The 27,529-nt window shown below is 52.5% G+C and overlaps 2 protein-coding genes across 2 annotated transcripts; one reads left to right on the top strand and one right to left on the bottom strand.

Moving 5' to 3' along the window:
• Positions 1–1,155: 1,155 nt before the first annotated feature.
• LOC119108607 (uncharacterized) lies at positions 1,156–12,313 on the top strand. Its single transcript, XM_037232205.1, has 6 exons — positions 1,156–1,373; positions 9,701–10,003; positions 10,355–10,516; positions 10,787–10,887; positions 11,305–11,488; positions 12,113–12,313. The coding sequence occupies exons 2-6, from the start codon at positions 9,701–9,703 to the stop codon at positions 12,272–12,274; spliced, it is 912 nt and encodes a 303-aa protein (XP_037088100.1). The 5' UTR covers positions 1,156–1,373; the 3' UTR covers positions 12,275–12,313.
• Positions 12,314–16,021: 3,708 nt separating this feature from the next.
• Vps2 (vacuolar protein sorting 2) lies at positions 16,022–25,025 on the bottom strand. The gene is given in 6 exon segments (XM_037231350.1): positions 16,022–16,196; positions 16,198–16,237; positions 18,469–18,603; positions 19,046–19,221; positions 19,577–19,767; positions 24,939–25,025. Coding segments are annotated over 5 exon segments (645 nt in total). The 5' UTR covers positions 19,745–19,767; positions 24,939–25,025; the 3' UTR covers positions 16,022–16,070.
• Between the last annotated feature and the right edge of the window lie 2,504 nt (positions 25,026–27,529).

Below are 27,529 nucleotides of genomic sequence, written 5' to 3'. Positions count from 1 at the left end.
GATGCCGGAAAGGTCCATGTCCTTACTCTTCACAACGTGCTGCGCGGCGTCAGAGCAGCCACAGGCAGGGCTGCTTACGGCGCGCCGTTCTTCTGCGTCGCTTCAGTGCTGTTGAACGTCCCACATGTGCCAGCCAGTTGGTAAACAAGCCGATCAGTTTCTCTTCGCCCTGCGCCGCGTTGCACGTAGAATCACTCGAAAGCTACCGCGCGGTGGGACTGAACGACCCGCCCAGCTCGGGCTTGCTTGTCGCTCGACGCTTTATTTCGTTTTTTACTGACGATTTTACACACGGTTTTGACGTAATGGGGCGCCGTCTGGAATGCTTTAAGAGTAGCTGGTTTTCGGGTTAGGCCGGTATTCGGGTTTGATAACTCTGAGTATATTTGCGCTCCAGCCCAACTTACCCGCCCGCTCAGTTGGAGCCTCTGGCTATATTTCTCTTTAGCCATTTCAACGAGCAGATATGCTAGTTTTGGTTGTCCATAGATAACGTTACGCACCTTTGTCCATTTCCAAAGCCCTCCCTCGGTAGCATTGTGGCTACGCTGGGCAAGACCCCTGGTTACGCTGATTTGAGCATGACATCCCAGAAAGGTAGCAGTCCCCTGATCCCCGAACTATGCCAAGGGTGCGAAACAAAGCAAGATGTGTTTGCTGCGAGAGGAGGCGAATGGTGTCCGGCTGTAAGGTTTAAGAATATTTGAAAAGAATGACGAATGTTATGTATGAACACTTGGTGTAGCGTCAAGTGCCGCCCACCCCTCCTCCTCCCCGTTGTGCTCTGTCTATGATTCCGTCGAACCGCAACCCCGCCTTGCGTAACGCCATATATGGACTTTCCGTTTCGTCATTGCCCTTCAGCATGCTCTCGGGGGCGTCAGCGATGACCTTGACAAAGCCGTAAAAACAGAACATTTGCGCCGTTTCTTTCACACACCATTGCAAAAACCCCGGGTCGACAGCCCCAGCCACCAGCCGGCCTCTGGCATCCTCACCTCGACGCGTCGGCTCCGCCACCATGCGCGTCTGGCCAGCATTGATCGGCGATGCGTTGTCAGAGGCTGTACAGTGGGCCATCACGCGGCCCTCGGGTGACTGTGGCGCGGCGGCGGGAGCAGGAGGTGCGGGGAGCCAGGCGGGTGCTTGGCGCACGCGACGGCTCGGGGTCGGGGTGGACTTCGGTCGGGTCTCCGGGAGCGGCGCAGGTGTTCGGTCGACTTGTGACCGGCAGAGCGCGGCTGTCTCCGTGCGGGGTGCCGTTCCGAGCGTGCTCCCGACCCCGACCAACCGCGGCCCGGCGTCGACACCGGCACAGCATCCGACGGCAGTGACGGACATCCGGCCGGCCCGCCAGACGCCAGACCGACCAGGTACGAACGGTACGGAGCCGTGCGGTGGCAAGTGGGTGGAACACCTTTGTCAGCCCTTTGACTTATTTGGTGTTCCATGGCTTTTTTGTTGGATAGCAACTGATCGAGTATGGCCAGCGTGGATGAGCATCGAGAGCTGCACCAAACCCAAGTGATTGTACTCCATGACAGGGGGTGAGGTGGTGGCGGTTGAATTAGCTTGCTTCCCTTCATGCAATGTTTCAGGCGTTTTAAGTCATTTCCTCGAGCTGACGTCCTCGGCCCATGGCTCCTGTGCGCTCGTCCGATGGGATAGTTTTTTCATACCCGGGCACAACAAGGAGCCTGACAGCTCTCTCCCGTAATGTTCGAAATAAGGCAAATGGAGGATGATAAAGAGTGTGTTGTTTTTTCTCTGAGTTGACCAGATATATCAGCTTTTGGCACGATATTGACCTTAAATGTGTCCTGTAAATGAAACAGGACATGGTCGCGGGTATAACTTCCACTCAAAGGGGCAACCAGTAATTTAGTAAGCGCCAGCGTGTTCTTCGCTTCTCCCAGTTATGAACATGGTTGGGTTTTGGGGTCTTGGCTAGTAAACGATTCCCCAGGTCACGTAAACCTCAACACAGCTGAAATGTCCATTGGAGTGCATAATATGCATATCGCACTGCTGACATGCTGACATGCTGACATGCTGAATATGCTAAGGAAAACATGAAGCTATTGATCATCGTCTAAATTATCACGCGCACATATTTTTTGGGGGTCAGTTTGTTACATTTGAGTTTAAGTAAGACCTTGATGTAATTCATGCTCTGTCTTGCAGGCTACAAGACGCATTATGTATATGTGTATGCATATATATATATATATATATATATATATATATATATATATATATGTTCCGAGCGTGGGAAACTGTCGTCCACGACCTGGGAGGCTCCGAATTGCTGGAGGCGTGTATGTGCGTTTCGGTGAAAGGAGTAACGGAGCTCCAAATGTACTTGACGCGACTCTAGAAAGAGCTGCCGACTTCGCGAACCACGCACACTACGCGCGAGCCATCTCCATAGGCTGCTTTCTGCATTTGCAAACGCCAGAACGCGGGCTTGGCAGTTCGATTGGGTCTTAGGGTCTTCCCGCACGTTTTCCGGCTGCTGTTCCGCGCGAATGGAATGTTGCAGCTGTGCAGGAGTCACGCCCTTCTTCTTCATGCAGGAGCCGTCTCCCTTCTCTTTCCGTGTTGAGCTGGGTACACGCAAAGTGGTTCCTAATCCCTATTGTTCCCAACAGTTCTTCGAAGAAAGAAGAATTCAGAACCTGACAACGGCCTTGCTTGTTACAATAGCTACCGTCACGCGCTTCAGCGGTCGCTGGTCAGAGCTACAGATGCACCACAGGACAAACATATAAAATGTGCGGTAGTTTCCTGGTGAGTGTAGTACCATTGTAACGCAAGCTGCATCCTTCCATTACACCACGAGACGTGCTGGCTTCACGTGTATGGCAATGCTCTCCCCGTGTCATTGCCCCCCCCCCCCCTCCCCGTATGGGGGGACAGACGGAACCGGGCGGAACCGGACCAAACCAGATGGAACTGGCCATAACCGGACGGAATCGGATGGGATCTTATCACTTCCACTATGTACTATCTACTCCTACCATCTATCATCTACTAATTTGGTTACAAAATTTACGCAACAATTAGACATTTGTTTAGGCTTACACGAGGTCATCCCAAGGCCCATATTGTGTATTTTACTACAAAGTACTGTGTTTGCTGCGGGATGGTGCATTTAACTGTTCCGTACGGCCAGGGGTTATGGCTGAGGTAAACCAAACAGCCACTGTGTGGTCTGAAACGTTCATACCTAAACTTACAGGATTTCGTGGTCATTAACTCGCCATTTACCTTTAGTTCGTAGCTCTAGTTCGTAGCTTTTAGCAGTTCGTTGTTCGTAGCTTTTTGTTTGTAACTCTTTTTTAGTTGGAGTCCCTCCCCCCCTCCCCTCCTAAATGAATGAATAGCTATGCCCCTGTATCGGGCATTATGAGCTCAGGGCTCTTATGTCGAGCTATTAACATGCATTGTACCAGGAGGTGCGGTTAAACGACGTTATATAGCAAACATCGATTGTTTTGTCAGTACTCGGCGTTGTAAGCAGCTCTTATGATTACAAGAGTGTCATCATGAGCGTTCACTAGTGCTTTGTGGAGTTTCTGTCGCTTTTGTCCTTTTGGAAGTCTCGCTTTAGCTTTTTTGGTATAATCATGCTTTTATCTCTGTCGACGTTTTGTCCTTGTCATTTCGAATCAACTTTTTCCATTAATATTTTATTCCGACCTTTTGTCGTTCGATTTTTCCGATTTGGCTTCTTTTCTAGTCGACTTTTATCCCCATCACTTTTTTGCTTCAACATCTTCGATTTAACTTTTATCCCAGTTGACTTTTATCCCCATCAATTTGTTCCTTCGACTCCTTCCAATTTGACTTATCCCATTCGACTTTTATCCCAGACGGTTTTTATTCTTGTCGACTTTCTGTCGTTTGATTTTTATTGTTCCACATTTTTCAGTTCAACTTGTTTCGGTTTGACTTTTTGTCCGAACGGTGCCCCCACCCCCTCTCCCCAATTGCCCAACCCACGCCTTCACTCCCGCGGGGGCCCCGGCTTCGGCCGGTGTAGGGGACTAGCGTCTCCTCGAGCCCCAGCTTCAGTAGCAGGTGGACAGCGCAAGCTGTTCATTTCAGGGCCTAGCGGCCCTGCCGGTACGTCAGCTCATGCTCCTTGTCCCGTGGTGTGCTCCCTCCCTACCACCTTCATTCCCACATCCGGCCCTCTTAACACTTCTCATCCTCGTTTTATCGGGGTGCCGCGCCCCCCTCGCTCGCGTCCCCGGATTGATCGGATCCTGGTGGCTGAGGAGCGCGTCGTGCGGGTCAGTCACGGCGCGTCCCAACACTGACCAGGATATCCTGGGTGCGGGGGGCCCATATGGCCCTATGCGGGTCTAGCGGCTTGTCGCTCGCGCTGCGGCTAGGTGCTCCGTGCAGGGCCTCCGTTTGGGGTGTCTGACTGCGCGCAGCGGCTTAAGGGGTTAAGGGGCGGCGGCGCTGAACCACAGTCAGGACGGGTAGGGCTCTCCCCGGTTACACCTGGCCGCGTAGGAGGCGTCCTTCGCCGCCGTCTAGCACCGAGATAACCCTTGCGGTGGCCACCTCCTGAGGGATTTTTGGGCCGTCCATCATCTGGGCTCCGAGGTGGATGCGAAGCCCCGGTGCCGAAATATAAACCACCTTTTAGAGCATCTTTTCACCTTAAAAACACCCGTCCTCCGAAAGAGGGACGGACCTCGATAAACCCATGGTGCAGAGAAGAATGTGCGTTCCCCGGTCCATGGATCATTGTCTTCAGAAGTGATGAGATTATGCTGGCTTCCCTCTCACCGTTTCAGGGGGCGGAACGGCTGCGAAGGGTTTTGGAAAATCATCAAATGCGACAAGCTCAGGGATGGAAAAATAGAAGCAGAATTTGCTGGTAGTCGGGAGGGGAGCCGGACTATGGCAGCCAAGGAGTTTACGTGTAGTGTTCGGGATGAGACTGGTAAACATGAAAAGACCGTGTCGATATCAGCAACACCACATGAGACCAAAAATTCGACCAGGGGCGTGGTCAATTGTTTTTATCTGCGTGACGTCGCCGAGGACGAGATAGTCGAGGAGTATCAGAGTTTGGCGTGATGAGCGCTCGTAGGATTCCCGTCAGAGGGGGAGGAGAGCTGATGTCCATCAACAGCCTCATTCTGGCGTTTAGCTCCACCGATTTGCCGACCGAGATGCGTTTGGGGTACGTTCGAGTGAAGGTTCGCCCTTATGTGTCTAACCCCACATGGTGTTGCCGATGCCACCGATTCGGCCACACCAAACTGTACTGTCGTAACCGCCTAGCATGTGGTAAATGTGCGTCATTCGAGCACACGAGCGAGGTTTGCACCTCTGCTAAACCCCATTGCGTCAATTGTGGCAAGGACCAAGGCCCACATACGACGCACGACCGTACATGCCCCGCCTACGCGAAAGAAAATGAGATTATATCGATTAAAACCTCTAAAAACGTCTCTTTCCGGGAAGCTCGTGAACATTGCAACGAAATCCACCAGAAAATATCGTAGGCTTCCGAAGTGAAAACTCCGTTGCCGCAGAGTAATGTAATCGAGCTTATCATGGCATTTCAGTTCGCGAAACTTTTGAAGTCGTTTGGCCTGTCGGTTGTTCCCTCGGTCCGAACGCCCGACTGCCAGCCGGCACTCCCTATTCCCTCCCCGCCGATCAAGCAGTCGGTGGACACCGCTCTGCCGGACTAGTCAGCGCGGGCCGGATCACCGACGAGTGACGGTTGGAGTCCTCGCGTGCCGTCGGCCATCCCTTTGTCTGCGACTCAATCGGCCCACTCACCACAGACACCCCTTGCCAGCGCCTCTGAGCGTGCGGCAGAGGCGCTGGAGCGTCAGGGAGCTGACAGGCGCGCTCGCAGGGCGAAGCGGGTGCGTTTGGTTGAACCCGAGCGGACTAAAGCCATTAACCGGTCGCCTGGGAGCGAACCGTTCCACCGCCCAGACGACGCGTAGAGGCCCCTGGAGGCCCTCCGGCGCGAGGAGGCACCCGATGGATCCTCCTCCGGGGCCAATACCATTTCGAGTTCCTGCTTCGCCGGCGCCATCACTGTCTGGAGCGGGGCGCCCGGAAAAGCGTGGCCCGGCCTGGCTCATCTCGCCTTGAAGTGGAAACTCACGTGTTCGGGCTAGAACCCGGCCGGCGTCGGTGGGTTCGGACCCCGATGATACCGCGAGGACGCTGAGCCCCGTAGCTGGACCGTCTGGGTCCTCTGCTACCGGTGCAGCCGAGTCCTTTTAGATCCTCTGTTTCACACTGTGATCTTCCACCTCTCATAAACACGTAGACGTGGTTTACACATGTAGACGTGGTTTCCGCGGAGTGGTAGACAGGTAGAGACCGTCCTCGCCTTTTAGCTCCATGACTAGCATTTTACAGTGGAACTGTAGGGGCACCCGGACAAGCTTCCAGGGCCTGCAAGCCTCCCTGAATCAACGATGTCCAGCGGTCGTATGTCTCCAGGAGATGAGACTTGCGCCTGAGAACCACCTCACTCTTTCTGTCTATGCAGTATGGCGGCGAGACGTGCCAGCTGATCCCCTCGCGCACGGCGGCGTTCTGCTAGCGGTGCACCACAGTGTGGCGACGAGACGTGCCAGCTGATCCCGTCGCGCACGGCGGCGTTCTGCTAGCGGTGCACCACAGTGTGTCTGCGCGCGGGCTGACTTTAAACGCTGAGTTACAAGCCGTCGCGGCTTAAGTGTTCTTGCACCGATAAACAACAGCCATCTGTTCAACGTGCCTGCCTCCTGGTACCAAGTTTCCGTCCGTTGAGCTCAGACGCCTGGTGGCTCAGCTTCCGTGGCTCGTCCTTATATTAAGTGACTTTAATGCCCACCACTCAGCGTGGGGATGTGTCCAGACGAACACCGTCAGGAAGCGCTGTGAAGCCTTCATATACGAAGAGTCGCTTTGCTTTTAAACATGGGAACTCATTTTACACTTCCAGCTGGACAGGGATCAACAATCGACCACAGTCTTTCAAGCCCACAACTTACCAACCACTTAAGCTGGCCAGTGTTGGACCATCCGGTAGGAAGCGATCACTTCCTCATGTGGATTAGTCCCAAAACTTACGTCCTCCTCGGCTGTAGACTGTAGCAGTGGAATCTTAAAAAAGCTGACTGGACTGAGTTTTGATCACGGACCGAGCACTTCATGTCAACGAAAGCCGTGGGTCAGCCTCCGTCGGTCGAGGTTTTGACTGCCTTGATTTTGCGTTCTGCGAAAAGATCTGTTACACGAACGCCAGGAAATCCTCGCCGCGCTCCTATCCCATGGTGGACACAGCAGTGCCGGGACGCCATCTGCGCGCGTAAGAGGGCCTTTAGAACATTCGATCGCCGTAGTACGACATAAAATCTAATCACGTTCCGACGAGCACGAGCGGCTGCGTGGCACGCTATTCTTGAAGCCCGACGCGCGTCACGGCGAGCCTATGTCGGTCAGCTGAACTGTCACACACCTGCAACCAACGTATGGGCGCGAATCAAGCGTATCGTCGGGCAACTCATCTACACCGCACCTGTGCTGCACATAAATGGGTGCGATATTCTGCAGTCATTCAAGGTTGCAAGTGAGATCGCCCGCGCACTGGCCGAGAGAAACGACACGTTGGTGTCCTATTTTTGACGTCGAAAAGGCCTACGATGCGACATGGCGATTCGCATTCTGCAGAAGATTTTCAATTACGGCGTTCGAGGAGCTATGGGCATGTTCCTGACAAAGTTTTTATCCGATCGATTTTTCAGTGTTAGTGTTGGTGCACTTTTTCTCGCATATATCAGCAAGAAAACGGCATGCCGCAGGGCAGTGTTCCCAGTGTCGCCTTGTCCGCAGGTCATGATCAATTTATCGGAGACTCCTCCCTCGGTCTGTCGGCCGTTCTCTTCGTGAATGATGTTGTCCTATGGTATTCTTCGTCGATCTCTGCGTCTTTGGAGCGCCGATTGCAGTCGCCCGTGGGTAACCTGGCCACGCACTTCTGCAGACGTCGCCATCAGTGCCCGGCGATGAGTCTAAGGCTCTACGGGCAGACAATTCCAAGTGAATCGTCTGTCCGTTTCAGGGACATGTTTTTGACGATCACCTGACGTAGAGGCCACATTTAAAACTCTAGCGTGACACATGCTTTAAAGCCTTGAACATTCTGAAGTATATTTCTGGGACCTCATACAGGACGGACAGAAGAACACTCTTACTCCTCTACTGCTTACCCATACGTTCTAAACTGGATAACGGATGCCTTATTTATGACCGTGCACCTCAGTCTTGCAAACATGTATTTTACGCAGTGCATCACACCGTGTTACGCATCGTGACCGGAGCCATATAGACCATCACCAGTATCTAGTCTTGCGGTGGAAACAAATAAGCTGTCATTATCTCGTGGGAGAGAAATGCTGGGAATGTGGTACACTTCAAAGTTGGCACAGTTTTTAAACCACCCGACCCATCGAGCGGTTTTTCGCGACGTATAGGAGACATGTTTCAAAGTGGCCGAAGGCTCCACGGTATACCTTAAAGCGTGCAAATGAAGGCGCTGTTCCGTATAGCGGCGTTGACTTGCGTGGTGCACTAAGGTCTCGTCACGTTTTGGTACCCACGTGGGAGCTGACTAAACCCAAAGTGGTTGTTTCGCTGGCATGCACCAATAAACAGCGTGAGATTCCAGTCGACCTTAACTTACGGGCCTTAGAGCACATTGCCCCGTACATAAGGCTTTCAAACCACATAGACGGACGGCTCGAAAACGGAGACAGGAGAAGGCTCTGCGTTTGTAAGCGGCGAAGCCACCCGGTCATTTTCGATGCCAAAAAAAGCCTCCGTGTGCACGTCCGAGGTCGTTACTATAAATAAAGCCTTCTGTGTCATCGAAGTTGGTGAGGACAATTTACACCTGATCCTCTCTGACTCTTTGAGCAGCTTATTAGCCTTGACAGCTTTTAACTCACCATGTCCTGTTATACAAGATATTTTGATTCGCCTGACAGCGCGGATCGTGCGGGTAAAACTGTCGTCCTGTGTTGGATACCCAGCCACGTGGGCATCGCAGGTAATGGACTGGCCGACGCGACAGCAAAACGAGCAGCGTGTGCACCTTGCACCCGCACTTTGCCCCTGCCGGCCAGGAACTTTTAACCTGCCATTTCGGCTTGTATTTAGGGAAAATGGCAACGTCTATGGGCCATCACAGCAAACAGTACGCTGAAAGCCATCAAGCCACAGCTGGGCCGTCGAGGCCGTCGAGCCCACGCGATGCGAGACGAGAAGAAAAAGTCCTTTGCCGTGGTCGCATTGGTCATACGCACTCGACGCATGGCTACCTTCTGGGCGGCGAAGAACGGCCTCAGTGCCCTCGCTGCGATGCGCCACTTATAGTCCACCGATCATTTGTCTATGCCCACATTTCAGTGAAGAGTGGATACACTGTTTCGGACGAGATGCTCCAGTCCTTGCCTTTTCAAACATGGCTGGTGTCGACTCTCGCGTTCTTGCCACGACTCAGCCGTTTTCATTTTTGACTTTGTAGGATTTTTAGCCATAGACACACCTATGTAGTCACTTAACTGTTATGGGCGCCAAATGACCTTAGTAGTCGGCACGCTCCAAAACACCAATCAACAACAACAACCTCGCCTTTACCTACCAAACGGTGTGTCCGCAGATGGCGCTGCTCTCCCACCGCGGGTTATCGCAGCTAGCGCTGGGGCTGCGCGGCCTCTCGACCGTGCGCCTGAGCGACAACCTGGCGCTGCTGACCGTGTCGGAGGTGCCGGCGCGCGGCGTCTCGCCGGAGCACGTGCTGCGCCACACGGCCGACCAGCCGGTGGCCATCATGCTGCCGTGGCTGGGGGCCACGCAGAAGGGCATCCGCAAGTACGCCGACTTCTACCTCAGCCAGGGCTTCAACGTGCTGGTGGGCACCGTGACGGCCAGACAGCTGCTTCTGCCTGAGAGCGGCGCCCAGGTACGCGCTCTCGCGGGCTGGGGGTTGCGATAGCGTGTGTTCTGTCTTCGGAGCGGTGTGCTGTGGTTATGGACAGGTGGCTCGAACACTGACCGCGGCGCAATCTGCGGCGGATTGTTCGTGCTGCATTGATGCGTGTGCCTGAGTCAGACGCCGCAACGGTCCTGCCCTGTGCGCTCGCTTCTAGTCTAGGAGCCTCTGTGTCGGAACAAACGCAGCGATCATGCAAGAGTGGGTGTCGGCGTTAGTCTGGTACGACGGCCATTTTGCTCTCCTGACGTCGACGGCGCTGAAGCAGTGGTCACACACGAGCCCCGTTATTTCCCTGCGTGACCAGCCTGCGTTTCGCAGGTGGCTGCGCGCCAGCTGGTGGACGTTTTGCTTGCGAACGATGACGTCAGTCAGTACGTGGTGCACGGCTTCTCCATCGGGGCGTACTACTGGGGCGAGGTGCTGGGGCAGATGGCCTGGATGGACCCTGGACGGACCATCACCAGGAAGATTACTGGCCTGGTCAGTCGGCTGAGCGTCGGCCGGCGGCTCTGGTCTCGGGCCGTGGCGTTCGCGCACCGCTACGTCTCTGGCAGTCGGGGCCCCCTCGAATGAGAGGATCGAGCCGGAGTCGCTGTTCGTTGCGCAAACGATGCCTCCTGCGAGTGAGAACGACTGCTCGATGTTAGACCACGCTTCGCTCGTGAAAACTGACTGACTATGTCGAACCGAGCGGAATGGCATTGTATGGGACGCTGACGGTGCCTCCTCACCAGCGCGTCGGCCCGGCAGGTGTTCGACAGCCCCGCCGACATCACGGAGATCCCAGTCGGCCTGTCGATGGCCGTCACCGACAATGTCCTGCTGCAGAAGATGATCGCTGCATACGCCAAGTAAGCAGCTCCAGCGTCCCGCAAGCTGCACCGAGTCCGTGCTGTTGGACACGTTCTCAGCAACGAACGGCCAGTTTCCGTTGACGCTTAGCTCTTGCTGTAATTCGTGAGGCTGCGCTTATGTGAACGGAAGGGTGCTGGGGACGACTGTCTTGCACTTTCGTGTTTCCGTTTTAACTGCAATTGTCTCTGGTTGCTGTGGCTCTAACGACCATTGCGATCATTTGCGCCGTAACAAGCGTTAAGCCATATGTTTAAAAAGCAATGTTTATTTACAAGTTGGTAAAATCCCAGGTGTGTTAGATGCCCGTGGTATGCGACGCTACCTACTGCACTGCACGTGGCGCCCGCCGCGCAAAGAACGTTAGTGATCTCTCTGGCTCACCGCTTTGGTCTGCACCTCCTCGTCCCTGCCAGGTTTCACCTGAAGACCATGGAGAAGCTGGCGACGCGTCACTACCGCGAGGCGAAGCGTCAGTTCGTGCACTATCCGCTGGAGGACGCCACCGCCGTCATGTTCCTGTGGTCCCAAAATGATCCGGTCTGCTGCTGCGAAGCCATCCTTGACGCTGGTGCCGAGCATGAGAAGCATGGCAGGAAGGTGGGGATGCTGCGAGGCTGTACTTGACACTCGTGCCGAGCATGAGAAGCACGGCAGGAAGGTGGGGATGCTGCGAGGCCGTGCTTGACACTCGTGCCGAGCATGAGCAGCATGGCAGGAAGGTGGGGATGGGCGACTGCCATTGGGATGATAACGTGCAGAGTCCAGACCTTCCTAATTGGAGTTGTGCTGATGAGCTTTCGTAGGATGCAATACTGCTCCAGTTGTCACTGCCTGGTATGTTTTGCCCATGTTCTCGTAATATCACACCAAGATGATAAACATGATGATATCACATCACACCAAGATGATAGAACCAAAGAAGACGTTGAACTTCTTGTTACATCATTATGAGCTGGGAGTTTTATGACGACAATAGTATATGACCTTTCGTATATCAGGCGATGCAGTTATAAACCTTCAGTATAAAAGGCGTTACAATTAGACGACGTTTTCAAGTAAACAGACGTTGATTGCATTGGCAATACTTAATACCCACTGTGCAAGACGTGCAGCACATAATGTTCTGAATATGCTGCAAACTCCAGCCATCTGCGCGGTGTCAGCTGTTCTGTAGCACTCGGACATGACCTGGTGACGTCACCTGATGCTACCACCTTCCAGGTGTTCTACAAGTGCTGGCCCGACTCGAAGCACGTGCGCCACCTGATCCAGCATCCGGGCGATTACCACTGGGAGGTGTCCGAGTTCTTCAAGCACTTGGGGCACCTGCGCTTCCCGGACCGGTTCCCCGCCCACAGACAGGCGGCCGCCGTCAGCCAGTGAACTGGCGCCGCCGAAGAGCGCGCCCCCTGGCGCCGCCGGTTCCCCGCCCACAGACGGGCGGCCGCCGTCAACCAGCGAGCTGACGCCGCCGAAGGGCGCGCCCCCTGGCGCCGCCGGTTCGCGCGGTGACCGTGAAGATGCACCGGGTGTTGTCCTTTGAGTGAAGACCTTGCGTCACCCTAGCCAAAGAGCCCCGGGTTCAGGCAGCAGTGGGCGCACTTGCACCACGCATGCTCAGGGTCTAGTTTTGAGGTCGAACAGCATGGCTTGGAACGATTGCTTGCCCGGTTGATCGGCGGTGTCGTGCTTGCGCGTGCTGTTTACACCTCAGACGGTTGGGTTCAAACAATGACAATGATGCATTGCCACAGCACTACGTTCTACGCCCAAGCTCTCGTTCCAGTTCCGCACTACGTACCACCTACGTACTACGCGACACCTTCCGAAATGGGGCGGTGGGATGGAGGGTGTTGCAAGAGCATTCACGTCACGTGGCCGCTTATGGAACACCAGGTGTATTGGTCAGCCAGGTATATTGGAAAGAAGCAGGAACTGGAACGGTTTCCAGAGGCTGACAGCTTCGGAAACAATCATTGACTTGATCGTCGAGACGGCGGTGGTCGTTCGCCGTGAATTGCTTGGCTGTAGCTCGTCGGCCGTGGTGGCGCCTCAGCGCTGCGTGCGCCGGTCGCTGTCGAGAAGCTCGACTCAAAATCATACTTTGTCTTGGCGAGTCCGCCTGTAGCCTAGGTACAGCGACATGTCTGTCGGCTTCCGAGTGGCAGTGGCCACTGTGGAAGGTGGTGGCAGTAGCCACGAGCGGCTTGGACATGTCAGAGGCGTCTTTTAATCACGGTTTACTATTGTATGAGAATGTGACAATATTCTGAGTTACGCGAGGATGAGATCCGTGGCATGTTGCGCGCCGCGCGGTCCAGATGCTATGCAGCCTGCGCTGATGCCGATCAGTCCGTCCTTCCCCGCTGCTTGCCGTGGCGGCGGCAGACATTGGCGCAGACAGGGGCCGAGTCTGGCGCAGACAGGGTCCGGGTCCGGGATCAGTCAGCAGCCAGTGGACTGGCGCGGCGTGCACTGTAGGCGCACGAAGACCTGACTAACCATGTGTGACAAGTTAGGTTAGATGGGAACTGGCGGTCAGTTCCCGTGTTCGAGGCTTCCGTGCAGCCTTCACACCTAATGCCGATTCATGCTGGCTGGTGCGGAGATGATTCAGCAAGTCCGTTCGTGTTCGTGGAGGATCGCCGCCAGCTGGTGATGTTGCGCGGTGATGTGGGCTTTGTCGCGCCGCGGCTCTAGTTCGTGAATCGTGAATTGAACTCCCGAGAGTTAACTTCGTGAGTTCAGTTTGTTGTATGCTTGTCTCGCCAGTAATATGAGACTGAAGGTTCGCTGTCGCCTGCGCACCTCTGTCGTCGTGCAGTGCGTGTGTTCCGCGCTGGACCGATCTGTCGACTTTGAGTCAGTTAACCACCCCCAAATATTTGTCCCAATGTGCCGTGTCAGCACCTAAGCCCGGGGCTCCGTGGCTACGCGTCCCTCGGGCGACTTCCGACGGACGCACCACTTCGGGCCACAGCAGACACGGCTTCCGGGACGATGCGTCTGCGGCGCCAATCATTGGCAAGGCGGGGTCGACTGGTGCATCCAATGTGACCAGTGGCCGACGTCGTTGACGGCAGATTGCGACCGGAAGTCATGCGGGGCGGCGGCAGCGTGTCCAGCTGGGTGAAAGGGGAAAACCCCAAAGATGCGGAACGTCTTCCGCCCATAGTGTCGCGTGCGTTGAAGGCTTTGGAGGTTGAAGGTGTCGGCTGCTCGTGTGGTTTTGGTGCAATGGTAGTACGAGTAATTCATGACATCCAATCCCGGCGACAGCGCGCTGACAGCCGTCGAAAGACAGTGGAGTATACTCTCAGACAATAAAGCATTACCCACCAACTCGGAGCGCAGAGGGCTGCTTTGACGATGGTTGCTGCCACCCGTTACAGGTGGCGGTACCCGATCCACTCTGCTGCCGTTTGACACGGGGATGCCAAACTGGCCGAACCTGCCAATACGGTACTGAGGTCCTGACCAGCGACCACACAGGCTCCCGTGGTGGTTACACGCTGAGCACACACCTCCAGCACGCCTGGATCGTTTGTCCCTCGGCCGCATCGGAGTATCTCGCTGGCCTCGCATAGACGCAAGGCGCTCGACGAACCGCTCAGGCGTCTCGGTCGTCTTCCACGAGCACACGAGTTCCAGCTAACGGCCTGTGCAAGGTCCCATACGCGTCGCACACCGATGCCCAAGGCTCGCCACAAATGTAAAATATATGATTTATTGGAACTCTGCCGGCGTCGACTACACAGCCCGCCACTCAGACTCGGCTTACGAGCGCGTATAAGGGTTGAGAGGCGACATTGAAGGCAAACGATTTAACTGGTGTAACCGCGTCATCCTTCACTCCAAACGTGCACGCTCCGCTCCGTTTCAAACAAGGCAACATGGGACATGGTCACTTGCTTTCCAGGACATCGGACCAGGCTACTTGGGTCAGCCCCTCCCACACCCCCGCACCCCCCCCCCCCCCCACGCACGCACACACGCACGCACGCATGCGCCGAGCCTATCCGAGTTGCAACACAGACCTCCCATCGTTGGGAGGCTACGAACGCCACCTACGTAGCGAAGGCCTGACCCCGACAGGTCCACCGTGTGCGCGCCCGAGAGCGGGCCGCCATCGTGAGGGCAGGACGGGTCCCCCGACGACAGGCGGCCCCGGACAGCGCACCGCCCGCAGTTCATGGCTGGGGACTCTCACGTCCCGTCCGATACAAGCACGGCTGCCGTCGCCGCCGGACGTGCCGGGCCGACCGGCCGCCCGTCGCGACGGCTCGCGCGCTGGGACGGCGACGGCGGCGGCGGAGCGTTCGCGTCCAACCCGTCACGCACCCCCGAGCCGCGCGTACTGACGGACACGAGGTCAAGGCAGAGGACTGCGGTTTGGAGCTAACAAACGACAGAGTCGGCTGTCGATACATGACGGCGGCTTAGTGAGGCTGGCTGGCAGGCATTTGGAGGGCAACAGCCATTCCCGGATGGCACGCGTCAAGTCGATACAGGAAAATGGTGAAGTTGGTGCATATAACCACCTCTAAAGCCACCCACTACCCGGACAAACCCATCGTGGACCGTTCGAACCAACGGTCGCAGTCGTGAACATCTTGTACGCACATTAATCTACCATAATCACAGAAGTTCTATGCAAGCTGTTAAAGCGCGACGAATCAACACAAAAAATGCGTCTGAAGTGCACACAAGCATTCAGTCAATGCTCACCAAATCAACAGGAGAGCACAAGGGGCAAGAAAGAATCCAACGCCCCCGCGAAACGCCAAGAACCCAGCACTCTCAACTCGCCGCGCGGACACGAGCCCAAGCCGGCTAGAGAGACGTCCGACCGTTTCCGGTGCCAGGTAGCCCCCGGCTGATGGCATGGCCACCGCATACCGACCGTGCACGCCGCGAGAGCCGCCGACACGCCCGACACCGTACCGACCGGCAGCGCTCGTCACCGGCCCCCGCCTGTCCTCGTCCGCGATCTCGGCTGCGAGCGAGGCCGACACGCCCGACAGCCGTACCGACCGGCAGCGCTCGTCACCGGTCCCAGCCCGTCCTCGTCCGCGACCTCTGCCGCAAGAGCCGCCGACACGCCCCACACCGCCCGACCGGCGGCGCCCGTCACCGCCCCCGCCCGCCCTCGTCCGCGAGCTCGGTCGCGGCCAGAGCCTCACTCGCGCCGCAGGTTGTCGAGCCGTGCGGCCAGGTCGGCATCGGCACCCATCTCCGCCGTGGCGGCCGGCGGATTGAGCGAGCCGGTGGCCTGCGGCAGGTCGGTCAGCTTGCCCGACAAGCTCGATGCCCAGCTCATCCAGCACCTGGTTCACCACGGCCTCACTGCAGCGGACAGGAGGAGCGGTCAATGTGGCGGAGGTGAGGACGTGAACGATCACTGGCGCTTGCTGATGGGACAAGCTGGTGTTTCCACACTTGGGGTCCAACTTCAACGGCACGTACGTGTCTGTAAATTAAGAACATCCAATCCCCTGAAACATAATACCTAAAATCGGAAATTAATTTTCGCTAGCTCTTTCATCCAGCTGGAGTTGCTGGACTCGACTCAGCTCCACAAAACCAACTACTTTTAACCAAATATAGTTCGTTTTTTTGTCAAGCTAGGGACGAAGTATCTAGACAGCAAACACAACGGTAGATCAATGCTTGTTAAACGAATCGCATGCTAGCTCGTAATTCCTTATTTTGATTACAGTACGCCGTTTAGGCTATGGTGATCCACCGAATCTGTCATAGCTACAGATTGGAATGGCAGGATGAGGCGCGCTCAGTCCCATGAGTGCAACACGACACTCGAATGTCATGCTAGCGGCGAGCGATCACCGGCTTTGAGCTGCTTAAGGCACGCCAATAAGGATAGGGCTTCTGATATGGATCGCACCGCTGTGGCAGCGAGTGACTTGCGGTATGATGAGCATGCCTCTTGGTTAGAGTCATTCACAAAGAACCAGGTCCCAGTTAAAGGACCCATTCTTGTTTCCAGCTGTAACCCAACAGTACGTCGATACTTTTGTGTCAATCGCATTTGCTAGCCCAACCAAGCTAGAAACCCGACAAAGTAAGCGACGCCCACTTTTCGTTTGTAGAACACAGTAAGGATTCACGGGACACATCGTTTCATTCGCTCAGTCGGTGAATTGTCGATATTGACGGACAACTCCCCGCTCTGACGTCCCGCACGCCCCTCGAACCGACCAGTGTTCCCCTCGTTACCATCAGCCTTGTCCCCGGACAGCGCGCGGGCTGACCAAGGGCACATCCAAAACCTTATTAGAGGGAGCCAAGCTCTAACGAAGACGCAAGGTGCACACAAGCCAAACTTAAAAACGGAAACAATGTTTTTTCGCCGCCTTGGGCATTGGGCCACGTACTTCGATGAATGAGGAAACAAGACTAAGATAGCCGCACTTATTCAAGTGTCAATACCTAGCTAATTCTGTGGTTCAACTGCCACCCACCCAATCTCGGGTAATGATGTGGTTATTTTTCTGCCGTAAGTGCAAGGCAACCGAAAGGCAAACTTGCACATTGGCACACATGTGCATAGACCCTAGTATCTGCGCTAGTATTTAAGGGTCATTTCTTCACGAGTCTTCGCTGATTATGGTACGTTTCATTTGTTTCGATTGTTTAATGTCGACCATGCGTTTAGTACATTTAGAGACCAGCGGCATGATAAAATTTGTTCGGGACCTAAGATCACACTTCCCAATGGCCTGTTTTTTTTTGCCTAAGACCTTGTTTTTTCCAGCTTGAATTATGTGGATATGTGAAGAGGAAGATACCATACCAGCTTTTCACATTTACAGCTCTGCCCGACCTTTTAAGGCATCAGGAAAATAAGCTGGCATTTGCCTATCTCATACATCGACTGAGCCCGGTGCATCTTCTAATGCCGCATCCAGGGACTGCTTGTGATGGGAATTCATTTTGAGCTGAGCTGAGCTGTAATTCATGTCATCTCCATGCTTTGACCTAGTTTTACTTGAGCCCCGAAGACCTTGGCAACAGGTCACGAACATGGCGATTAAAAAGGTTCACGGACATAGCAATTAAAAAGATCACGAATATGGTGATTAAAAAGGCTGCACTATTGCATCAAGCGTTCACAGCTACGGGAAAAGATTTGGTGCAGAGCCAAGAACGCACCTCGGAGCACTAATTTCCCCCATTTTTGCGTTGCAAACCACTTCAGGATAGGACCACTAGGCCACTGGTAGCAGACCGTAGGAATTCGAAATCTGAAGGCCAAGCTTAAAAGCTTCAGCCAGCTGGTGAAATTAACATTGCGACGTGGAAGACGCCACGAGAGACGCCTCCCAGAAACTGGATGCGAAAACTCCAATCTGTGGAGGGCTAAAACCCAGTTATTGTGATAATTGTGCTCTCAAAGTGTCGTGAAAGCAACTAGGTCCACATATCCTTAAACACAAAGGATGCGATTTTGGTATCACGTTACACACAGAATGGTGCATCAAATCGAGTAACGGATGTTGTGATGAAAATGCACACTGAAGCTTGAACACTTTATGGCAGACAGGTTCCATTCATACCTCTCTTCATCATCCTCATCATCTCCCAATGCATCATCAATGGCGTCGTCCATCATCTCTTCTTTCATGTCCATGATCTCACTCTGTTTCTCAAACTCCATCATAATCTTCTGAATCTCAGGTAACTTCAGCTGCCTGTGGGAAAGAGGCGCCCGAGCCGCAACGGTCGTCACAAACGGTCCACCACGTCCAGACACTAACCCCTGATCTTTTCGTGAGTGAATTCATGAAAATGGCCAAGGTGCATCTACATATTTCTCAGCCATTTTTGCAGACAAAAAATCGAACAATACACTTTCCTAGTGCTCAAAAGCCGGCAAAAGGAAAAGCAGAGCCCTTCCGAGTATGTTCAGTATGTCGTGATAGCTCCCTTCCCCTATAACATATATGATAACCCCTAGTTGTAATACTTCCCAAATCCAAACAATGTACGTTGCAATAGCTCATCACTGGCGCTTGTTGGTTGTAATCAATGTCGCTTACTGATTCGACTAATCTCGCCGAGCCACCAAGCTGCCCGCGACAGGCGAGAGACAGCTTTTCGACACACAGAAACATCGCAGCACCCAAAGCTCACCTATTCATCGTGGACATAGCTTTGGTAACGCCTTTCATGGCTTGAGCCATCGAGTTTTGCGACTTGAGCGTAGTGATCTTCAGGCTGACAGCCTGGATGTTGGCCTTCATCAGCATGAACTTCCGGGATGTCCGCCTGGTACGCACCAAGTCCTTGGCCATCACCTTAACGGCGTCCTAGCCAACAGCATGGGCGAGATGAAGGACCTATGCTTAGCATAGCACAGGCGAAACCATTCTGACCAGTGGAACAGTTCAGATACAAATAGGTGGGCGAGCTGGAAGCATAGCTCGGCCAACCGCTTGCCAAAACAAACACATGCACAAAAAATGTCAACAGTGTCAAAATGCCCAACAACTGTGGCCTTTTTGGTAAGTTCCCAGATGCCCAACATCACAAACGTGTGTTAAAATCAGCCCAGCATAACAACAGCGCATAATGCGTTTGTTCTTCGGTATCCTCCCTGACCGGCCATCTCCCAGCCACCGCCACTGGGTGCCGCCGCCGCGCTACTGCGGCCGGCATCCTCACCATCTGTCCAGCCTTCGCCATCTTCTTGATGTCGGCGATCACCTTCTTCTCCTGCTGGTCCATGCGCATGCGCTCTCGGTCCAGGTCCCGTACGGCCCGGTTTAACGCGCGCTGATTTTTGCGCAGCATCTCCTCTGGCGTCACGCGCTTTCCAAAGAGCCACTCCATGTCGGCTAGTCCTGTGCTTCGACCTGCCGCCAGATGGCAGTGTCACCGGCAGGGCACTGAGGGGTGACTGCGGTCAGAGGTGCGTGGTGCTGCTGTCAGGAGCTGCGCTACCCGCATGGCAAGATGGCTAGACTGGTCAGAGGGACGGCCATGTGCCACTTACAACACTAGGCAAACACAGACTGCATAATGCCCATGTTGCATATTTTGTGCTTTCAAAATATGTCACTTGTTCACTCTGTGAAAGAAGATTGGTCCCAAAATGAAGTAATCCAAGGCACATTCCAAATTTGAAGCTCGAGTCATTGCTTGCTTGGCTGTTTGCCCTGAGTTCACCATCAAAAACCTATAATCACTAGCTGTTTGCAATGTAAAATTGTTATTATCCAGCCCTCCATGAAAGCAATGCAGCATTCCAAAATCCATCAGTAGGGTGAGCAGGATGCCAATAAAAATGAACATGCCACCAGGACCCTGGCTCTACAGTGACTTACGCAGGCAATACGTCAGTGCTAACCTGTTGCCTTTTGACCCAGACATCTGACCTGCGGCCCCATTTGTCAGGCCTGAGGCACTTGGATGCTGGATCACCACTGCCCAGTTCTATGTTGTCTGGCTGATTTTGAGCAGAGGAGGGTTGACCGGAAGTAAACAGCACTCCATGGTGTAATAGCATGAAAAATACTGATACATCTGCTACCTAACAGACCAAATATTGAAACACTGCAACAATGTACCATCACCACTGCTAGTCATCATCCATATGTGAAATATGTGGTGACATGGTAATGCAGGCCATTTACAAGCACTGCCATTTGGCATGGCATATCATGCTGCCTGTTCCTGCCAGACTGATCATGCTGCCTGTTCCTGCCAAGTCAGAGTGTGCATCTGACCTGACCCACCCAGGTCATATCTGCTCTGTAAGAGCAAAGAATGGGCATGGCTGCCCCATCACTGAGCAAGCCAAACACAATCTTGGTCTCACCTATCCACAGACTTTGCCCCTGTGTGCCGGATTTCATCCACCCATGGAAGGTGCTTTGTATGAACTCTGCATGGTGGCAGTTTGTGCACAAGCTGTGGCTCCAGCTCAGTCTCATATGCTTTCATACAGCACTGGAATGTCATGTTGATAATTTTCATGCTCTGCTTATGTACTGAATTACATACTTCCCAAATCCAGACAATAATCACACAAGCTTTCTGCTATCTGCATGATTGTATGCTTTATAATCCACATGCATTGGCTGGGAATTTGTTGTCCAGTTAATGGTGGCTGTTAGCTGTTTGATTAAAAGAAAAAAGACTGCAGTGGGCAGAAGAGCAAAACACATCAGGATCTAGATCTTGCAGTGGTGCTATTTGTGTCTGGCAGTTAATATCCCATCACCTGACAATACAATTGTATTCTATCCTCAATCATCTTGATTACTGACTGTCAAAACATCAGAAATACAGCTGGAAACTATCACATTTATAAATCTGCAACATATATTCATGGTTACATGTAGGACTATATGGTGCTTCATACTGCTGGGTTTAAGTAAAAATTTATGTCAAACTACAATGGAAAATAATGACTTTTACACCACCTTTCATGCTTGTAGTGACCTACTCACAATGTGATGTCATTTGCCATATGACACTTCAATAAGGTGCATCACCAAATGAGCACAACATTCACCATACCAAAAATGTATGCTGTTCAGCATTGAACAGCAATGATCATGGTTATTTTGTATGCAGTATTGACTTCACATGACATATTGGTTGTGCAGTGTTGATCCTAGCATGGGTCACCAATGTTATTATACCATTGTTGTATAGTATCTAATGGTAGCAGAGCCACATGGTTGGCATGACAGGACTGGACTGCTATAGGATTGCTATACATTAAATCAGGCTGTTAAGAAGAAAATGCAACACAAATACTGAATGTTGATGTATTGGGTGATATGGCTGCTAAGAAAAACATTCATTAATGATGACCTACCCAGCAAAAGGAAACAAATGACATACAAAATAGGATCTGGCCATATCAGATTCAAATCATGCTGGTGATGTCCAGCATGGTGGCAACATTGCAGGAGCATTTTCAATGCATTTAAACTGTCAATCTGAATGCCCTAAGTTCAGAAAGAAGTTGCAGATGACTTCAGTGCATTCAGCCATTTTTGCAAACATGAGTGTTGTGGTAACAATCTCTAGCAAAAACAGGCTCCATTTTTAAGCAAACAACTTATCATCAAGTGCAGCTTTGCTTGATTTAAGTGGCACGTCATACATGAACCACGTTACACCATGCCATGCCAATCCTGGCAATGCACTGGAAGCCTATTCAATTTAAGTGTGATGAACCCCACGCTTGCCAAATTCAGATCAGACTATAGTTGTTGTTGAATTTGTTGAATTTTGAAACCCTTGATAAAAATGGTCTTGCAGTGTGTTTGCCCAAAAATACCTTTACAGCATCACAATTCCTTGAAATATTGCCTCTGTATGCTCTAAACCTGGTGCAATGTCACCAGGTTTAGATTTATGGTGTACACCATATTTATGGTGTACACCATATTTATGGTGTACACCATATTATGGTGTACATCTGTAACTGTGTTGTTACTGGTATCCTGGACATGTTCACCATAACATCATTTTTTCAGTTTGGTTGGTGAGGGCCTTCTACTTCCTAAAATAGGCTGAATCAACTCAATCTAGAGTAAAACCAATACAATATTGGTACGGGCAGATAGATGAAAAAATCGCAGAGTGCTTCTAAAGCCTTACTCAACCGCATGTAACATGCAATCCTAAAAATAACGTTTTACCTCACACCCAGACCGCGTCAAGGTATCAATCTGCGGTGCGACAATCAGCTAAACGCCGAGAGAGTGGAGATCAACAACATTCAGCTGACTGTACGGTGACGTCACAAAACCAACGAATAGTTGCCAACCAATGGTTCGCATGAGACGGCACGAGACCGGACGGCACGGGGCCGGACGGCACGGGACCAAACGGCACGGGATTGGACGGCACGAAACCGTCAGCAAGGGACAAAACCAGGCGGGATCAGGCAAAATACGATAGAGCCGAACGGAGCCGGACGCGATAGGACGGGAAAGCACGGGACCGGGTGGAACGTAATGAGATCAGACATGACCGGATGACACCGGACGGACCAGATGGGACCAAAGGGGTCTGGAATTTCCAAACTCAAAGGGACGAGGTCAGACAATATCTGACGACGCCGGAAGTGACCGATAGAAACAAGACGGGACGGAGCGAGATCAAACGAGACAGTACGGGGCTGGATGGTACATAATGACCCTAGACGAGACCGGGCGAGACCGGAAGACACCAGTGAGGACCGGACAAGGCGGCGCGGGATTGGGCGGTGTCCCACGGGACCTGGCGCGATGGAACGCAACCGGACGGGACTGGAAAGAACTGGGAAAACTTGGTGGAACCAAATGGGACCAGGCCAAACCAGACGGGACCGGACGGGACCAAGCAAAGCCGGGCGGGACCAGATGGAATCAGACGAGGCCAGATGGGGTCATACTGAACCAGACTGCACCAGACAGACCTGGTCTACCACTACCCACCAGTCCAGTTCCATACCGTTCGGTTCTTTTCGGTTACGTTCCTTGCCGTTAGATCCCACCCGATCACGTCAAGTCCCATCTGGTCCCGTCAGAATCTGTCCAGTGCTGTCTGGTCCCGTCGGAATCTGTCCAGTGCCGTCTGGTCCCGTCGGAATCTGTCCAGTGCCGTCTGGTCCGGTCGGAGTCTGTCCAGTGCCGTCGGGTCACAGGTCTCGTTCTGTTCCATCTGATCTCATTAGGTTTTGTCCAGTTTCATCCGGTAGCATCCAGTCCTGTCTACTCACTTCATTCCATCTGGTCCTGTCCAGCCTCATTATGTTCTACCCAGCTTCGTCTGGTCCCGGTTTATATAGTCCGGCTCTATTCCATTACGTCCAGTGCCGTTCGATTTTATCTCATGCCGTCCGGCCACATTCGGTCACGTTCGGCCACGCCCGGTAACGTCTGGTCACATCTGGTTTCGCAAAGTTCCGTCCGGTCCTGTATCCAGTCCAATCTGGTCCCCATATATCTCGCCAAATTCCGTTCAGTCCTGTGTGATGCGTAAGTGCCAGTTTCCGTTTGGTTTGGTCTGGTCTCGTCCGGTCGCGTCTTGTCTGATAATCCTCCATCCGGTTCCGTGCGAGCCAGTCCAATTCTGTCCGGTTCCGTGTGGTTATATTCTTGCCCGCCGTTTCCTCAAAGTTACGTCTGGTGCCCTCCGACCCTGTTCAGTTCGCCTAGATCCCTTCCGATTCCGTCCGGACCCGTCCGATTCAGTTCTCTTCCGTTCGATTCCGTCTGTTCCTGTCCGGTGGCGTCTGTTGCTGTCTGACCAATTCCGGCCCCATATAGTTCCGTCCAGTCCCGTATGGTCCCACCAGATCCCGTTTAATTACATCCGGTCCTGTCTGGTCTAGTTCCATCCAGTCCCGTCCATTCCCATCCTACTTCATGACGATACGTTAGGTTCTGTCCCGTCCGTTCGGTTCCCTACAGTTCCGTGCCGTCCCGTTCTGCCCTTCCCGCTTACTATCATTCACTTTCTGTCTGATAAGGGTCTAGGTGTGACGAGGAGAGACCATGTGTCGTCACGAATTTCAAAAGACTGGCAGTGGTTTTGTGACGTCATCGCACAATAAGCTGGATGTGTCCGCGGCCTTCACTATCACGACATAATCAGCTGACCCTGGCATAGCAGATTTACGCATATACTCATATGAACCGGGTGCGTAACAAGTGTGGGGAATTGGAAAACAAGGCGTATTGCCATTTTATGACATACAGAGCTAGGTAAAGGTACTGGAGGTGTTCGTAAATGTGTGGTCAAAAAATTATACCAAACTGCATGATTTTATCAATAAATTTCATCTCTAATGCTTTAAACCAAGCAATACAAGCATAAATTGCACATCAATGATCTTTTACAAGAAAAAAACATTAATTTCATTCATTTACTCTAACATGCGAAGTGCATGGCCTTCCCCGACCGTGCCACCAGTTCCTGGCTTTGATATATAGCGTGAGCGCCTTGGGATGCAAAGAACACGTCCGACAAGCAAAGATTATAGCATCCACTCATATCACACACATTATATAGAACTCACCAAGGTTTATATATGAGCCAAACTTCTTCCCTGCACGTCTCCAGTCCGTCCAACGCCCAACCCTGACAACCACAGATCATTGAACGATTACTCACCCCAACAACGCTTTCGGCCCTTCCTTTTTCTTCGGAGTAATGTTCGACTTATATTAATACCGGTGCTGTTAGCCGTACCTTAGAGTCTGATTTGGTTTATTCATCAAAATCTGCTACTAATTGGTGAAGACTTCCACCGAGTGCAGTGACTCCACTCTTATCGAACAGATTGTGATGCTGGTACAATTCTTACGCTTTTCTTTCGAACCATGACGCAGTTCTGGGTAGCTGTAGCTGTGCGTACCGGGTTCGATTCCCCGCAGTGTCCGCCCTTCCTGCCGGGGTGAGGGGCGGGTGGCGCCATGTAGCCTCAGCAGATGACTGCGTCGTAAAGCCCGAATGACGTGACATAAAGCTGTGCGTAGGGTGCCGGTATTACCACTACGCGCTTGGGAAACTAGAGGTAGGGGGTTCGATTCACCTCGGTGCTCGCCCTTCGTGTTAGGGAGAGCTGCAGGCGACACCATATAGCATCACCAGCTGAGTGCGTCGTAAAGCCCCAATGACACACACACAATAGCTGCGCGTAGGGAAAATCAGAGATACGGGTTTCGATTCCCCACAGTACACACCCTTCCAGCGTGACGGGACGTCGATGTCGTATAGCCCCAACACTGAAGGTGCCGTGCCGGGGCTTTGGATAACATGTTAACTGGACGGGGGGGGGGGGGGGCAAATGCCCCCGCAGTGCCCGGAATTCCCCCCCCCCCCCAGTGATCTCATTTTGCCCCTCCAGTGGGAGATCAAATAGAGATAAACAAAAACGGCAATGCACTGCCTGAGTAGAGAAATCAGCAATGGTGGAACATGTCTGAAGCTCACAATTACCGACGACGACGTTATTATCTTTATAGTTTTTCACAGCGCCTTTTTTCTGATATGGTAACTGCTTGGCAGCCGGCGGTTTTTTACTAAGGCACTTAACGATGCAGCATATACCTACGAATTCGTTGGTTGGGAACGGCGGCAAAAGAAGCAAAGCCCTATGAGCGTAAATGCAATTGCCTGTGGCGGCTCCGTTGTCGATTGGTGTAACCGTTCAGGTCGCTGGGTTCTGCAATGGGCATACGGCGGTTCTTTACGAAGAAGGTAGCTATTTTATGCTATTTCATCCCCAGTTCGATGAGCGCTGTGCAGTTGCTTCTTTTGGCTCCACGGGGTCTCACGGCAGGGCAAGAAAGCAGGAAAGGCCCGTCGCATTCTGCAGGTCTGAATATAGTCGAGTGAGGTTGAATTTTCAAATGTTCAGAATGGAAGAATTCAGTGTTTTAACAGGGACATTGTAACATAATGTTTTTTCAGGTAAGAGCACGTCAAGTGATGAATTGTGAGAGGTCAAGAGACGCATTTTGCTTGTCTTGCACTTCGACGACCTCCGGTCCCTACTGCTACTTTTGCTGCCCACGGCATGCATGAGGAAAGTTCTTATGTTCGTCTACCATCTAATTTAGTATCTTAGTTTGCTTTTTAACGTTATTTTTACGTACCACAACGGCCCATTTACGACCAAAAGATATTTCGCGCACACCTGGGGTGAAACCAGGTTATTGATCTCGGAAGACCTCTGGTGACCTTTATTTGATCTTGAATGTCATTAAAGGCTAATTCGACCGTGAATTCGAATCCAGCGTCCATTTTTACCTTGCAGTCTAGCAGACTGCCGATTATGGATGGAGAGGCTGTGTTTTACAACATATACCATATCGTTGGGTCGTGGCCTTACCTAAGGTCAAGGTCCTCTGACGACATGATGGTGGTAAATTTTGGGACCATACTGTTGATTAGATATCAGCAGCAGCAGGCTGCATGAATTTAACAGTGACGTGTTGAAGCTTGAGCGACTGTATTTTTAGTTTGCATCTCACTGATGTTAAATGCATTGCAGGACAAGTAAATAGCTCATAAAGTTGCACTTAGTATCGTTTCACTGTAACCTGCTATAAAATGCACCTTTTGACTTAATACAGTGCAAAACATGTCCCATCAATCTGAGGCTGAACATAGCATGCAAAACGCGTAATCATGTTTAGTGACTCGCGTGGTGATAACCCTGGTGTAAATGACCTGCGGCGAGATATTTATGCCCAAAAAACCTGACGCTTATGTAGAATGTATACGAGCGTTGCCGTACTATCTTATCAGGATGTTTGTCTTAACATGATGCGACACACGATTGGACCTCAAACTCCCTACAAAGGAGGAAACCACTTGATCAGCATTAGCATTACTGCCACTGCCATGATATCTCCGAAAATAATATCCCGGTCTTCAACAGAAACCAGAAGCTGGTAACTTGATACATGCAATCAGAAAATGTCTGTCTTGCTATCCTTGTGCCCTTTGGTGATAATTCTCTCCTGTTCGTTGGTCAGTTTTAATCCTTGCAACTTCCATGCTCCCAGATTCCACCCGGTATACTCAACCCACCTCTTCTAGAATGCTCCTCGCCGCCTCGACGATCCGCCCTACTGCTTCGGAGACGCACCCTACCACTCC

The sequence above is a fragment of the Pollicipes pollicipes genome, unplaced genomic scaffold (assembly GCF_011947565.3).
Source record: "Pollicipes pollicipes isolate AB1234 unplaced genomic scaffold, Ppol_2.1 Scaffold_6686;HRSCAF=7923_pilon_pilon_pilon, whole genome shotgun sequence".
Classification (NCBI taxonomy): domain Eukaryota; kingdom Metazoa; phylum Arthropoda; class Thecostraca; order Pollicipedomorpha; family Pollicipedidae; genus Pollicipes; species Pollicipes pollicipes.
This window is presented reverse-complemented; position numbering and strand designations above follow the sequence as displayed.

Bases quoted from the DNA above. Each gene is read 5' to 3' on its own strand.
- LOC119108607 (XM_037232205.1), top strand. From the start codon at position 9,701: ATGGCGCTGCTCTCCCACCGCGGGTTATCGCAGCTAGCGCTGGGGCTG. The intron at 10,517-10,786 runs GTCAGTCGGCTG...TCGGCCCGGCAG, and splicing joins CCAGGAAGATTACTGGCCTG to GTGTTCGACAGCCCCGCCGA. The intron at 11,489-12,112 runs GTGGGGATGCTG...ACCACCTTCCAG, and splicing joins ATGAGAAGCATGGCAGGAAG to GTGTTCTACAAGTGCTGGCC.